Source organism: Phalacrocorax aristotelis, chromosome 3 (assembly GCF_949628215.1).
Source record: "Phalacrocorax aristotelis chromosome 3, bGulAri2.1, whole genome shotgun sequence".
Taxonomy (NCBI): Eukaryota; Metazoa; Chordata; class Aves; order Suliformes; family Phalacrocoracidae; genus Phalacrocorax; species Phalacrocorax aristotelis.
The window spans coordinates 76,711,889-76,727,709 of NC_134278.1; the positions used below are offsets into that span (position 1 = coordinate 76,711,889).

The 15,821-nt window shown below is 35.5% G+C and overlaps 1 protein-coding gene across 13 annotated transcripts in view; it reads left to right on the forward strand.

Moving 5' to 3' along the window:
* The window catches only part of QKI (QKI, KH domain containing RNA binding), a 158,320-nt gene that overhangs the window by 100,174 nt on the left and 42,325 nt on the right, over nt 1-15,821 (forward strand). For 7 of the 13 annotated variants that reach the window (XR_012659703.1, XR_012659704.1, XM_075088061.1 and 4 more), the window contains exon 4: nt 6,507-6,650. Coding sequence is in view for 10 of the 13 variants with exons in the window: in XM_075088061.1 (XP_074944162.1) it covers nt 6,507-6,650 (144 nt within the window). In the remaining 3 variants the exon portion in view is untranslated. The remainder of the gene's footprint in view (nt 1-6,506; nt 6,651-15,821) is intronic. The other 6 variants (XR_012659702.1, XM_075088057.1, XM_075088059.1 and 3 more) reach the window with 1 other exon arrangement.

The window sequence follows — 15,821 nt, forward strand, 5'->3', positions numbered from 1 at the left end:
TCCACAGTCTTCCAAATGTTTATTTTAAATGATCTCTTCAGCAGAGACACCAAAAACTTAAAATTCTGTAGCTCAGGTTGGCAGAAAGAACAGTTGTGAGAACAAAAGTTACATTGAACAGCACAAGATGCACAACTCTTGTGGGCCCATAAAAAGTTGGGAGCACTGACTAATTTTAGGGAAAGGAGCATTCTTAGATTCCTCTGGCTTGGTTTTACCAGTTCAACTGTGTGAACAAAAGGTTAAGTGAGGTGTAATCCGTATTGGATGGTTGAGTAACGTTTCTCTTGGACTTATTAATTCAGACCTGACATTGTTGCGTGGCTACAATACATATCAAATCTTATTTAAAACTACTTAAACTAGAGCAGGACTAGAAGTTGCTTACAATACCTTTTTCATTTATCACTTTTTAGTGAAATTTAACTTTTGTTTCAAAATGGCTTTAAATCAACATTAACTACTTCTTTAATTCACACAGCTTCTTTTAAAGTGCTCTTCCAATTATTTTTTAAAGCTTTGATACATATGTGTGAATGTTCTCATTATGGAAAAGAAACATTCACCTAGAACTATAGGTACATTACAATCGCCAGTAGCACTATTGTGGTAATTGTACTAAATAACTGAATTTCTTCCTTCCACATCTTAGCCTCTTCCATTTGGCTGTGAGTGATTATACAGTCTCTTATATCTTAGGATAACTTTAAAGTTCTTAGACTGTATTTGAATTAAACCTTTGTACAGCTTAAAGGACTAAAGCTATTCTGATGTCTTTTTATTTTAGCTTTCAATTTGGCATTATATGAAAGCATTCTTCCCTTTTACTCCAGCTTTTCTGTGTTTTTCATCATTCATTAGGGAGAGCAGATTGTAATAGGTGGGTGAAAACAGAATTTAATAACCTATCATGTAAAGATGAGTGAGGATATTAAGGTTTGTTCTCAACATTTCCTTGAGCCAGGGGCTTATTTCTTTAAAAGGCTCCTGCTGTTGGTTCTGAGCTGTGTTTGTATTTTTCTAGTGGCCGGTATTACTGGAAATTGTTTGATTTAGAGTGAAAAAGTGCAAAGGATGGGAGTTGCACTTTTTTATATACTACAGGCCATAGCTTTCTGAAAAAAAAATGCCATGTGGAAAACTTCCTTCCACTCTTATCACATTGCATTTATTCTTTCTTTATTGTCTAACTAATATATCCGTGCCTGCATATAAAGAGGTACTAGGAAAGTATTCCTTTTCAGTGTTTATTTTATCTTCCTTTAATGGCATTCTGACAGCTGGAAATGGCTGGGTTATACTTCACCAATTTTTAATCTGTCAACTTTTTTGGTCAGCTAGTTGGACATACGGTGACGGTCTTTAGGCCTTTGTGGTGAGAAATAAAGTTTGATGTTTTTTTCAAAATTCTCGATAAAAATATTTTATCCTTTCACCATTTGAATCTTCTGAACAATTTGTGTCAAGTTTGACAGGCACTTTTTTCCTTTGGGTTTAAAGCTTTTTGAAAATTATTGGCTAGATAGAGGAGAGGCCTAACTTTTAATACCTCTAGTTGAGGGAAGAGAAGTACTGAGTTTTCAGTCATCTGTTTTGTGTAGCTTACAAGAAGCTAGTAAGTTGCTGTCTCTTTCTTGTTAGTAGTCACGGTGTTAAGAAGGAAGCTTTGGGGTGGGATATGAAAATATAAGTAGAAATGGCCTTAAAGGACTGGGAAGCAGGAGGCATAGGACCTTGACTTGGAATTACTGTGGTAGGGTGAGGTGTATGGAGAACACAGGACACAAATCAACAGGGAGCTGGACTTCACTATTTCTCATCATGGAACAAATTTTCAAATTTTCAAGTTTGGCTGTATAGATGCAAGTCAGTTGCACCCTTTGCCTACTTTTTGGCTCCCACCCCCTGCTAAATTCCTTGTCAAGAAAAGAAAAAATAATTAGAAAACAAAACACAAAAAACTTCCTATAATTATGTTATTTTCTTGTATTGTTCTTGTGTTTTTCTGAATCTTGTAGCAAGATTTCAATTTTAAGCTACCTGATCCGTTGACCTTAATAGCAAGATAAATATTGAGCAGTTTTTTCAAGTCCATTATTGTGTATAGGTACCCTGAGGATAATGAGTGTTATACGCTCAGGCAGCAGAATGAAAGCAAAATCTGTTTACAGAATTAGCCTATGTTTAAGGATGCTGAAATTTCTGCCAAACAAGGAGCACAGTGAAATTTCATCTGCCAGTTATGTTGCTCGTAATGTTCTTTAATTTAGCAGACAAGATAGTTTGGTTGTAATTAAGCTTTTCTAATATTGTTGTTCCCCAAGGTTGTGGCATAAATCATTTTACTCCGTAGTTTCCTGCATCTTCACTGCCTCAATTTTTCCTGTATAATTCTTCCATAAGCAGTCTCTGGGATGCAGGATAACTTCATGCTGTGAATTACTTCTTATGTTATATAACTTTGAATATACGCAATTGAATTTCTTTTCCCCCAAGTCTTTTATTCAGGTTTTCAGTTTTTCTTGGTGCTGTTTCTTCTATGCACATACCCTTCCTGCTGTGGTAGCAAATGTTTTTTGCCCAAAATAATTCTCATGGCAATTTGTTACTCATCACTGCTTTTTCTATAGGTAAACCTGGCAATCAGGCTGAATTACTCAACAGTTGCTACTGAAGGACAAGAGGCAATGGGCACGTTGAAATAAAACTCATTACATTTAAACATAAGAAAAAGCCTTTGTTTTTGTTTTGTTACTGTGACTGAACACCGGGTCACCTGGATAGGTTGTGCGAGTCTCCATCCTTGGAGATATTTACAGCCTGGCCCTCAGCAACCCTTCCCTGAGGGGCTGACCCTGCCCTGAGCAGGGGGTTTTGGACTGGATGATGTCTAGGGTCCCTTCCCACCTCAGCCATTCTCTGGTTCTGTGAAGTTTGTAGTTTCTTTCTACGAAGTTATGCAGCAGGGCAAGCTGTAGTCATTCTCTCCTGCCTGTCTTTTCACCATTTTCTCCCCAGACAACTTCAAACGAAAACCCTAACAAACACTTAAAGTCTTGGATTGTATTTCATGAGTCTTAAAAGACACCTCCCAACTTGAATTCCAGATATACTCAATTTACCTGTTTAGCCTTTTCTTTAATAAAACAGGGCTGGGAAAAGTTGTTTTCAAGACTTGCTGCACACAGGACTAGTTTAATTTAAGTAGAGATTTCACTTAAGGGAAAATATGTTTTCCCAAACCATCCTTTCAGGATTTAAAAGGAGAATGAGATACTATAAAAAAAAATCGCAGCTCTTAACTGCAAGACATTGCAAGTTATCTCTCCTCCCATGAACCTAGCCCTATCATGCATTGTGCATCTTCACTTTCTGTTTGAATGAATGACCCTAGTGTAGATCTGAATTTCGTGCTTTTGGTAAAAACAAACAAATAATCAAGCATACATAGTGGTATAACCTTCCACTAACATTTTCAATAAACCAAAAGACATTTCTTGGGAAACTTAACCCACTAAGAAAGCAGCCTCGTGAGACAGAATGGAAGCAGTGGAGGAATTCTAAGCCGTGGCCCGTTGAGGTAGAACAGAAGAAATGGGAAGTCTATTCCAAACTCCGTTCTCTTATATTTTTGGCTAATTGTTTTTTTAGAACATAACTTGTGGACTTTTTTTCTTAAGCTTTCTTTCAGTTTTACCATTTGACTTAAGAAATAGTACCTTCCACAACAACAGGACTTTTATTTATGTACTAGAACACTTTATGACCATAGAAGAGCATAAACAGAACTAGTCATATACTAATTCACTTATACTGATAAGTATTTGTATGATTATGTGTGCTGTGAGGTCTGACCTTACTAGTTCATGTTTATTGACCTTCACATGTTGTGTTCTATCTAGAAGTAAATTAGGGGGTGTATAACTTCTTGTGGGGGGAAAAAAAAAATCTACAATACCATCTATTTATTGTCCTATGTGCAGCTTTTTTTTTTTAAATCTGTGCAAAAAATTCCTCATGCAGCAACAGAACAATTTGAAGTACAACACCAGTAGCTGAGATTTCATTAATCTGAAATATTTAAATACCGAATCACAGAGAGGCAGGCTACCTTGTTTTATAAAACAGTATTTTTCTGTATTGTATGCCTGATTTGTGACTTACACATCCACTATAACAATGTGCATTATTTTTTGTTGCTGTCAGGTGATAAATCCTTCAACTCTTCCAAGTTTTTGAGACTTTGCAGCATATTATTTTCATTATGAAAGAAATCAATACAGCACATTAAGGCCCCTGTATATGTGTGCCAACACAATGTATAAGCATGCCATTTAATCCAATGGTAGCTAAAACTTCATTTAGGCATTCGTTCTCTTTTAGGAACAGAACTTGCGTTTTATCTGGGAATGCTTTTCCTTGTCATTTATCCCTCTTGCTTTTTTTAAAATTCTTTAGTACCATAGGGGAAAATAGTTGTGCAGGTTATCCTGCATCTCGTGTTTTAGTAACCAGTACCTTTTCCATTCCAGCGTTGTGTCAGCTCACCACAAGTCATGGCAAGAAGAGGTAGTGGCATGTTGTTCCTTACTCTGCCCTCTGCTGGTTTAAGAACCTTCTCGCATTCATCATACCTGTAACATAATACTTTGTACTACCTTCTATTAATATAGGTGGTCACCATCTTAAAAGAAAACAATTTACTCCTGCTTTGGACTAAAAAAAACCATACTTGTTTAAATAGTAATAGTGGAGTTTCTATCATGATTGAGTGAAATTAGCTGCAAAGACTTTGTGGTAGTTATTTCAAAGTTAAAATTACAGGAGAGAACATGTTAACTCAACTGCACTTTGCGTCAAGTTCTGGTTTATAACTAAGGGTTATTGTTTCTCTCGTTCTCTTTTTTCTTCAGCTTCTGAAAATCACAGAAGTGTTTTCACAGCCACCATTGTTTAGAAAGTTGGCTAAGATAACAACACACCAACAACAACAAAACCAAAAAAATTCACAGTAGCTAATAGTGTGCAATAGTGCGTATATCCATGTTACATGATGAATAGTGAAAAGAAATGTCTTTCAAAGTACTGATTCCTTTACATAAATTTTCCATATGTCATTGATTCTATTTTTTCCCCATTTTTATTCTTGTCTATTCCACAAAACATTTCAGACTTAAAGCAGCTGAATTAAAGATAGAACATTCTAAGGAATAGTGCTCCCTCAGGTATATATGAATATGAAGTACTGAAAGTATTTGGCATTAAATCTTCAAACATTTCCTCTACATGTCTGATATCCTGCAATAATTGTAATGAAATTTGGGGGGAAACACACATTTACAATTAATTTCGCTTGCCTTGATTTTTTTTTTTTTAAATGTGAATTGTGGTTAAGCCACAAATGTTTGTCTTACAAATAGGAGGTTCCTTCATTATGCCCAGGATTTTAAGTTTTGAATAGTGTTTTTGTTTCTGTGACCCTTGATATAGATTCAAAAGTTACACTAAACCTGTCTGATTTACTAAGAGTTTTGATCCCCCTTCCCCCCGTTTTTTTACTAATTTTATTATATTTTAAATATTGTCAAATTTAAATTATGTTTCTGAGAAATTTAGCTAGCTTTATTCACTGTTTAGTAAAAACAGAGTTGGAAGGTTTCTTCTGTGCTGTGTTCATTATCCTTTTGTTTGAAAGACTGGATACTGGAATGTGTTACTTAAATTTACTGATATCTGTTGTTTAAAAATGTTTACATTAAAAAATGTTTTGTATAACATGCCCTCCCTTTCTGAAAACAGTAAGATTTATCGTTGAGGTTATTAATGCCATTGATCTAACAGTGCCTGTATAATTCATGGTGACCATCTTGTTACATGTTTTTTTCTGACTTCAGTATTAAAGCCCTCATCTCCTCCTCCCTGCCCTTCATCCAGTACATGTAGCCCTGCTTTGAAAATTGCAACTTCTATTCCTTTTGTAATGTTTGATTCTTGAATCTTTTCTGCATGAGTATTTAAAAGTTATTTTTAACACTGAAGACTTGCTCCCTTTTTTTGTCCTTTGGAGTGAATCAGATGGAGTTTCTACATGCGGTCTGTGTTTCACTTTTCTTGAAAATATCAATTTGCTTAACCATCAGTATGTTTTATCTGTCTAACCCTTGAAAGACTCCAAAGAATATCAAAAACAATACTGTGTTTGTAGTACTTCTTGTTCCTTTGTTACATTGGGAAAGGTACTCTAAGAAATCACATTTGGTGTGTAGTCTTAAAAAGTACAAGCTTCCAAAACACATACAAAATCCCCAAAAAGATATTTTGAAGCCTAAGTTCATGTTAAGATACCACACAAAACAAAAGTCTCCACAGTATGAAGAAGTTTTTCCCCATCTCGCTGAAAATACAGTTTGTACTATTCACAGAATGGAGTTTGTCTACTGTTTACGTAATTGTTTTATACAGAATGTAACAATGCTTCATAGCTTCCATGTTGTTTTTTTTTTTAGGAAGAACAGAACAGAGGCAAGCCCAACTGGGAACACCTGAATGAAGATTTACATGTACTTATCACTGTGGAGGATGCTCAGAACAGAGCAGAAATAAAACTGAAGAGGGCTGTTGAAGAAGTAAAAAAGTTGCTGATACCTGCAGTAAGTATTTGTGTGCAAGTCTCTGATTTCCATTAACAGAAGTTACTTCTGTAATACAATTAATATTGCAGCAGTAAGAGTAAGCCTGCAGAGCGGCATCCTAGAATGAGGTTTAGATATTAGTTTGTAATACTCTAGTGATCTTCAAAATGTCTCATCCCAGATCAAATCATTCCTCAGAACAGAAAAATATGTTCAAGAGATTTTAATTTTCTACCTGTTTCAGATACAGACAGAGGAAATTCTTCTCACCTTTAAAATGAAGTGCTGAACTGTTACAAACACTAGCTTTCTCACCTTCTTTCAGTATAAGGATGCTGGGGAAATGCGACATGCTTTTATGTTTTGCCTTGAGAAGATTCTGATACTTTAAGAAAAGTAGGCATGTTTCTTAGATCATCACACTAAACACGTTCCAGAAAGAACAAAACCCTTGAGGAACACAGTATCACAGAACTTTCCTGTCAATATACTGGAGAAAAACAAACATAGTGAAACTGGAAAATGGGTTGTTTTTCTCATTTCCTGATAATATAAACTGCGTTCTGTCCAGCCAGATGACTTAAAACCTTTTGCAGGGACTGGAATTATCCTGTGAGAGCCCTTCTCTTAGATCTGCTCTGTATTCTCACTCAAAGCAAGGTGGCTCAGCATGGCTGTATAGCGCATCCCCATGCCATTACCTTGCATCTTATGCTGATTTTTACCACCACTTTTGTGCCATTATAAAATGATAAAAAATATATCTTTTTCAGTGGACGAAAAATTTTCCGTATTACGAGTTGATATTAAGATTATCTTGTGAAAGAAAGTAGGTGGTATTAAAATGACCTAGTGAAAGCTAATAGATGCTGGCTGTGAGGAAACTTGTGGTGACACATGCTGTATAAGCAAATTTATTCAGAACACATTTTTTAAAGTTACCAAAGATTAGGGGAGAGACTTAATTTTTGAATTAGCATAATATGATAAATATTAAGTATGAAGTATTAAATGTCATTTAGACCTCTTCACATTGCACATTGTCAATCTAAAAGAAGACAACTAGAGAAAGTAGATCTTCAGGATTTATTCATTTACTGAAGAGATCTTGAGTACATTACAATTGAGTTTATAGTCAGAATTAGAAACAGTAATAAGAAAAAGACTTTTTGTATGGGCAAAACTTGAAACCTGATGTTCATTTTCTGACTACCATGCAGCAAATAGTTTAAAAACCACACAACTCAGACTTCCATGTGCTACAGAATTAATTTTGTTAAATGTTTGTTTGAATCTTCCACCTCCCTCTTATTGCTGAATAACATAATTGAAGGGTCGTGTTCAAGGAGACATGATAGGTCACAAAACCCCAACCTGTCTGAAGTACTAATGCGTCCTCTGTGTATGTTTGTGTTATGCTTAGTCTCTGGAGCTGGTGTATGGGTGTGTTTTGAGCCTCCAAAAAAATGAATACACTAGTAGTTTTTCATTGTGATAGTGTCAGCCAGCTCTTTGTCTTGAAAATATTCTGCCTCATTTAGTCACTTAACCAGTTGGGAGTTCTATAATCCTGATTACAGAAAATTTTTTTTCCCTTCAGAAAAAAACCACCACCACAGGGCTAACGATTGTCCAAATATAGCATCAGTTGAAAAACACTTTTGTCAGTTCATTTCATTAACTTCTTCATGTATTGTATGTAGGCATAAGAGATTTGGGTGGTGCTTATTACATGCCCAAGAGTTAAAGGTCTGTTGTCTCTTATTTCTCAGAATTATGCCTCGCTGAAAGAGGCATGTGTAGTACATAATAATGAATTAGTATATAGGTGAACTTGTTTTTGGCACTACCTATTGCATCTGTTCAATTTAAAAAATGGCCATTGAATCAGATTATGGTTTCAGGCAGTCTGAGAGTTGAAAAATATCTGGTTTAGGATTAAAGGGTACAAATTGAAAACTTGTCAATGAAGTTATAAATCTTTAAATAATCAGGGTAAGCATGAGGGAAAAAAAGAAATCCTAGCTAATAATGAGAAGATGGGGGAAATTGTGGGTGTTGGAAGATTCCAAAGATGCTTTAAAATGTATAATTGGAAAACTGGAAATTCCGTTTCACGTGGTAGAACACCTGCAACTATTACTGTTTTCCAAATAAATGTCAGAGGATTAAAATTGATCTAAAGATATTAATGTATTTCTGTTTTATCTCCATCCACCTTAAATAAAATTTGAGATTAAGTAGGAGAGAAAATTCAGTCTCATTCTTGCCATATAGTGGCAATGCTTTGGTTTTCTGAGATATATTTCAGAAAAGCACGCTTGTGTTAGAGATGGGAATGAGGTACTAATTTCTTGGAATAATCAGTTACTTTTGTACTCAAGGTATTAAAAAGCCTGATTACACTTTATAGCAACAGTGCACAAACAGGCACATTTCTAAAATGGATTTCTATTTGAAAGTACTTGGGTGAACAGAGACTTTCAGTAGTAAAGTGTGCTTCTTCTCATCTTTATGAATCTGGATCACTAGTGATTTTTCCATGTAGGTGTGAATTATTTATTTTCCTTTCCACTTGCTCTTGGGTTCTTACCAAGATGGTGGTATAGTCAAACAATTTATCTTTAGAAATAAAGAAGACAACTTGAGTCGGACCAGCTGAAGAAGCCATTCTTTCTCCCTAAGGATAAAGGGCAAGACTATTTATTTATTTATTATTTTTTATTTAATTTACATTTCTTTTTTATTTTGGCTGTATTTCAAGTGCTATAGGACAAATTATTTTCTTCTTTTCCATAGTTCAGTAAGATACTGGTCATTATCTGGACCTGCAAGGTCATATGGTACTGATTCTTTCATGTTTTTCTCTCAAGAAAAACAGGAAGAATAAAGCAGTCTTCAGGCTTTTGGGATCTAGTTGAGCTGTACTGTCCATATGCTTCCTCTAAAGTGAATCCTACAGGTCATTGATGTCGCCTCTCTTCATTGTGAGAGCTTTGACATTTTATTTGTTGTTATCAAGAGTTCAGTAAGGATGGGCGGTTCTCTTGCAAGGGAGGACAAAAAGATGCTCTAGATTGTGCGCTGCAGAACGTAAGAAAAAATACAGAGCCTGTTTAAGGGTACATACATGATAATGAAGTGTAGCGTGCTGAGTTACAGTGTCATTAAGGGTTTGGAATTATTCTTTGAGATCCTGGGCAGTATGGCTGAATTCCTCTGCTAGAAATATGTAAGGCTTGTACATGTTCTAAGAAGTGTTCAATAAGCTCTTTTAGCCGAATGTGTTTTCTAGATACTCCTTTCGTTATACAGATGTCCAGGTCTCTTTAATTACTAATTGACCTTTATACTAACTGTCTTTATGTAGGATGAAGGAGCACATACAACAGAATTCAAATTTCAGGCCAGTACTTTTTACCCCTTTTTCTTTTGATTCCATGTTCTTCCTTTCTGAGGAAAAGATCCTATTTCTGGCTTCTACTTTACTTTTTCTAATTTTGTCTGGAATAATTGTTTTTCAGATTGTTTGTATTGTTCTTTCTGCATCAGGGCAGCTGTAGTTTTACTTGGTTGGTGCCTCCATCTTGCCTGAAGGTAACTGCAACATAGTATTAGTCAGTGATGCTCCCTGTCAAACTGTGTATATCATTTGCCACTACAATAATGGAATTTTAAGATTGTGATGAATAAGAAATAATGTTTCTGGAGAATATTGTTTAATTATTTTAGTACATTTGATTCTTGCCTATAATAGTGATTTCAGGCTTTTTCGGTCTTGAAGATCTTTAAATTCAGCTGTATGTCATGGGGGAAAGGATCGTTATTTAAACAAAAAAAATCATTGAGCTTTATTAAAATAAATACTGTAGCAATACTGATTTAATAATGTCAGAATCCTTAGAGTAGATGAATGTCAATGGAAATGATTTTTTTAAAAGTAATTCAAACACAAATAACTATGCATAAGAAGTAAGGTAAATATTCCTTAATAGGGAAAAACATTAATTATGACTTAAAGTAGATGGGAGTCAACAAACAGCCAATTTTATAATGGTCACTTTTGTGTATTTGTAGCAGCTTTATGCATTGGACAACAATTACTATCAGTCTTTGTTAGTGTTCCCAAGCATTTAATCCTGTTTAGTAATAGATGTTTCAGTGTTGTAGTTGAGGAAGTTAAAAATGGAGTTAGGAAAGGATGCAAAATAAAGATATTACTAGAACACAGTTTCCACACCAAGATGATCTATAACATAATTACCAAAGCCCGATAAGCCATTCAATAATACAGAAAAGTTTGGATAATTTGTGCTGTATGGAGGAGCTGAAGTTGGAAGTTAATTTTGCCAGTCTTCAGGTCAAATTAAAAAACAAAACAAAACCAACTTTGCAGAGCTACAGAGCCTCAAATGTTAAAGCAGAAGTACCAGCTGGCCTGAAGAGTGCTGAACTAACTGATGTTACTGTCCTTTAACCATATCATAGTTGCTGCTCCAGCAAGCTATTTGGAAGTAAGTCTGAATTAGTCAAACTGTGAAATAAAGGAAGTAAAACATACACTCTCGCCTCTAAACGTTTCCATAAACACCAGAGAAAATGGCTATGCTTAACAAATAATAGAGTAGTAGAAATCAGAATGAGAACAACTGTGTAAATACCTGAAAGTTGCCCAAGAGGGTGAAGCAGTTGCAGAAAATGATTGATTCAATCTTCTTGAATTAAGGTTTACTATTGGGTGAACTTACTTTGGCCTGAGGGGCTGGTAAGGTTAAGTGCAAGGCACTACTAGAAAAGTAAAAGTTGGAGGAGTGAACAGAATGCTTAGAAGATGTGTTAACAAGGGCAGTATGATAAGAAATACTGGCTGTTTTCAGAGGAAAATAAGCAATGTACCACTGTGCGATCTTGTATTTTGCTTTACTTTTTGCGCAGTCGGAACAGCCTCACCAAGTTACAACTGAATTCTAGGTCATGGAGAAAATAGGGAAAACCGGTGTTGATGATGGCTGCCTTCAGTATCAGCTGTGACAAGGGATGGGACAGGGAAAAACCCTAAGAATTATTTTTTTATGTCAAAAGATTAAAACAGGTAACATACACTGTTTATAAAACAAAAGATTATTGTGTTCTGTATAGTGGAAGGCAGAGGGATTAAGAATAAAGTAAATAGTGGAAAGAAACCTGAGGAAGTAAGATTTGACTATCACCTTGAAGATAATGTTAGCCTACTTTTTGCTATGAAGCAAAAAAACCCTTGTATAAAAGAGTCAAATACCACACTATTCACTGTAAGCTTCATGGAGCATGATATTCTTCTTTATATTCAGTGTCTTAAAACATAGTATGCTAACAAAAATACCAGCAAAACTTTGTATGAAGATGTTATGCAAACAGTTGCAACAAATGTATGTGACCCAATGGTTAAACAACAATATCTGTGTTAAATGGGATACAGTATCTTCTTCAGTATCTGTTGTTTTAAATTGTGAAGAGATGTTAGAAAAACACAGTACCAGTATTTTGTAGTTGCAGTGAATGGCTCGCTTTGCTAAAGCGAGTCTTTTCCATGGTAATACAGCTAAGGTGGAAGGATTTTACTCACAGATGTTCTTCCAAATGCTTGCTCTACTCCTGTACAGCAGCAGAAAATGACATCCTAGTGTTTCATCCAGTTTAACATGCTTTACACTGCCTGATTTTTACAAATTGGTATGTTCTTTATAGTGATGTTTGGTATGCCAGTAGTCACTCACTGTCCTCCTTCTGTTTACTCCCTGTTACTAGAGATGTTACTTCGATGGTAAATCTGTTTTTAGTCACTCCTGTATACCACACATTTTCTTTATATAACAGGAGAAAATATAGTGATGGGGCAATAATGTTGGCAGAATGTTACGTTTTTCAGTTGGGTAAGTTAAAAGCACTTATTTCCCAAAGACTGCCTGCAGCAAGTGTGATGAGGTGGGGCTTCTTTATTAATAAAAGTTTCTAATACCTTCCTTATAAGTGTAGTTGTAAATCTCCATTATGGTTTATTTTCCACTTTTTGTAGTAAATGGATGTTTTCACTTTTACCCTGAGAACTTTGTGTGCTGTGAATTCTATAGCAAAAACCTGATACAGTAGAAAGAACTTTAAAAATATTTAACTGTGCTTTAGCTTTAGTGTAAAACAAAAAAAGTTGATATTGCAGTAGTGCTGTACATGTTGCCCTATAGCTAAGGCTAGCAAAAGCTTGAAATTTGAAAGATATTAGAAGATTTAATTTGTTTTAGCCATATAAAAAGCCACAATAAATTCTGCATGCAAGTTTGACTTCTCTGAATAGCTCTTTCTAATTCATTCTTGCATGGTATGCTGGTTTTACATTTTTGCTTTTACAAGTGAGAATATAACGCCGCCTTCTATAGTCTCCCTGTTGAAATGTTGGTCATGCTGTGCAATCCATTGTTTGCAGCTTGTTCAGTTAAAATTATTAAATTAATAGGTGATACAGTAGTAGAAAAAGGACACTGCTGTCTTTAAAAGCTTTTTAGGAAATTCCTGCATTACATCTGTTTTGTCAGTTCAGATACAAGTCTCTCACAGTGCGCGTCATGTAAATTATCAAAAGGGAAGCTCTGCAGGTAGGGTAATGAAGCTGCCATGCTGCTTAGGAGTGACTGCTGGATAACACGTGGTAAACTTTTTTGGTGTGGAGGAGAGGTGATAGTGTATTATTTTTAGTAGTGTGAAGCAGACTTAATGTTTCCATGACAGTATGAACCAAGGGCTGCTGCAATCCTGCCATTCCTTCATGATTTGCTGTTCCTGCTTCCTGTTTTTCATTAGAAAGTACTGGCCTTCATTTGACCGTGTAGCGAGTCCATTTGGTGAAGAGCTTAACCTTGGATTAGCTGACTTGCTACAGAGTCAGTTTTGTTTCAGCACTGACAGAAGTGACAGAATGTGAGCACGCAGCCAGAGAAAAATGGGATTGCAGCAGACCACCCTTAAATAAACGTAAACTTCTGTAGAACTGCGAGTGAGTATGTTCACCTGCAAATAGGGTGAGAACAAAATAATCAGAAACTCAGTGTAGCAGAATATGACAGCGGAAAACAAAAGAGGAAAGCCTATTAGTAGGCAGGGTTTCCTCTTCTGTTATCCACTGTCCAGTATGTGTAGCTTATTCACAAGTTGAATAAAGAATTAGTTATGTTGAGCACTCCTTAAGTAAATTCTGGTATGCATTTTAACGGTCTTACTCTGCTGAAAGTTTTTACTGTAATGCGGAAGTGCAGACTTGTAGTGCAAATCTGGGTTTTAAAAAGAAGAGCAAGAATCACTTACACTAGTTCACATAGGAAGCGTTTGCGTATTGTACTTGATATGTTACTGCAGTGTTAAATTTCTGAGCTTACACTAGTATTAAAATTTATTTCAGGCCAGCTGCAAGTGTGAAGCAGCTCTTTCCATCATTGTGTACTGTGGTGGAAACTCTGTAGACCAGTGGTTTGTTACCACCAAATTGAAGTCTGTTGATGGAAATTATTTTTGAGACCATACTTACTACAACTTATCTAGATGATTTGCAACTTAATTGAATTAAACCTTGTTTAAACCCTGTTAAATTCCTCAACTCTCCTGAAATGATCTTCGGAGTACTAAGGTGAAAACTAACTCATCAGAATGTTGTTCACGAGAATAATTTTGAAAGGGGATATAAAATCTGCTCTCTTATATTATGATTATAAATTTTTTCTCAACTTCCCATTTTCAGAAAGCTGGCAAATAATGAAAAGATAAATACAAATTTATGATGATCTGTGCCCTCGCGTATTTCAGTTGACTGCTTTACAAATTTGGACATGTAGTCATAATCAGAAATACTTATGTAAATATGTCTAGTTTTATTAGCTTAGAACTTAGGTGGGAGTTCATACAGATTCTTGTTGTCCCTTGGCTTTTCTTGTACTAACAGGAGGAAGGAGCTCCTCCAACAGTTATTTCTAAGCACTTTAATCCAGCTGTTACTTTCAGTCTTCTTCGGGACATATTTGATGGCTTCTAGAACCCAGGGAAATCAGCTGATCATGCCTACATACATTTACTGTTGAATACCCTAGCTCTTTCCCCTTTTCCTTCTTCTCCAAAATATGTATATTGCCCTCCTCTGTATTAATCTGTTTACGGTCTTACAGATGTATAACTTGAGAAATGGTAGATTGTAATTTCTGAAAAAGACCTTGGGATACTTACAAAATAGTCTCTTCTCAAAGAGAAACAATGAAGCTCTGTTGCTTGAAACTCAGGAGGCACGTGCCCTTCCAAAGCAGGATTATGCATTGATTAGAAGCTCTAATTAGGTTTTACATGGGTTTTATCTGTCCTTCAGAAATGTGCTTAATGTATTCGGGTAGACATAGTTGTGGAAGAAAAAATTACATTGGCCTAGTCTGGTAATTCATTTTTTCGATATCTATAACCTTGCTTTTCATTCTTCATCCCATATTTTTTTAAACTTGCTTCCTCTATTCTTGGCTATTTTTCCCCTGCTTCCGGTAGTCTTTTCCCACCCCCCAACCCCCTTCCATCTCTTTGTTCTTTTTCTTTTGATGGCCTGGAGCAGAATATGTAAACTGGGATTTTTATATAAAATCTTGTTAAAGTATTTCTCCCCTTGCAAGAAGTAAATCATGAAGCTATGATCCTCCTTGACTGTCCGTCTTGATAAAGATGACGAGAAAACTGCAACAAATCACCCATGTGTTATTTTCCTTATCCTTCATTTCTAGTTACAGTTGGTCTTCTAGATTCCCGTTTCACTTCATATTTTTGACCTCAAAATAATTGTACTTGTCAGTGAATTTTCTGTGAGAATTTGGTTTGTAAATTTGTATATACATGACTTAACCACAGTTGAATTTTATTGAACTTGGGTACTAAAATTTGTTTGGTTGGTTTTCTTCTTTGAAATCACAGCCTTATACCGAAGTGGAAGAAAGGCTAATTTTAGAATTGTGATTCCTGGGAGACATAAAGAGTAGAAATTTATTGTCCTGACCCTTTTTAACACATTTCAATACTAAATATAACCAGACTGTATTAAGGAGGTCAGATCGCTTATTTGCAAGTCATCTTGGCAGTGGTTTCTGGAGGGATCTTAGCAATTGCAAAGATTTTTGTGTTGAGTAATAGTAAAGT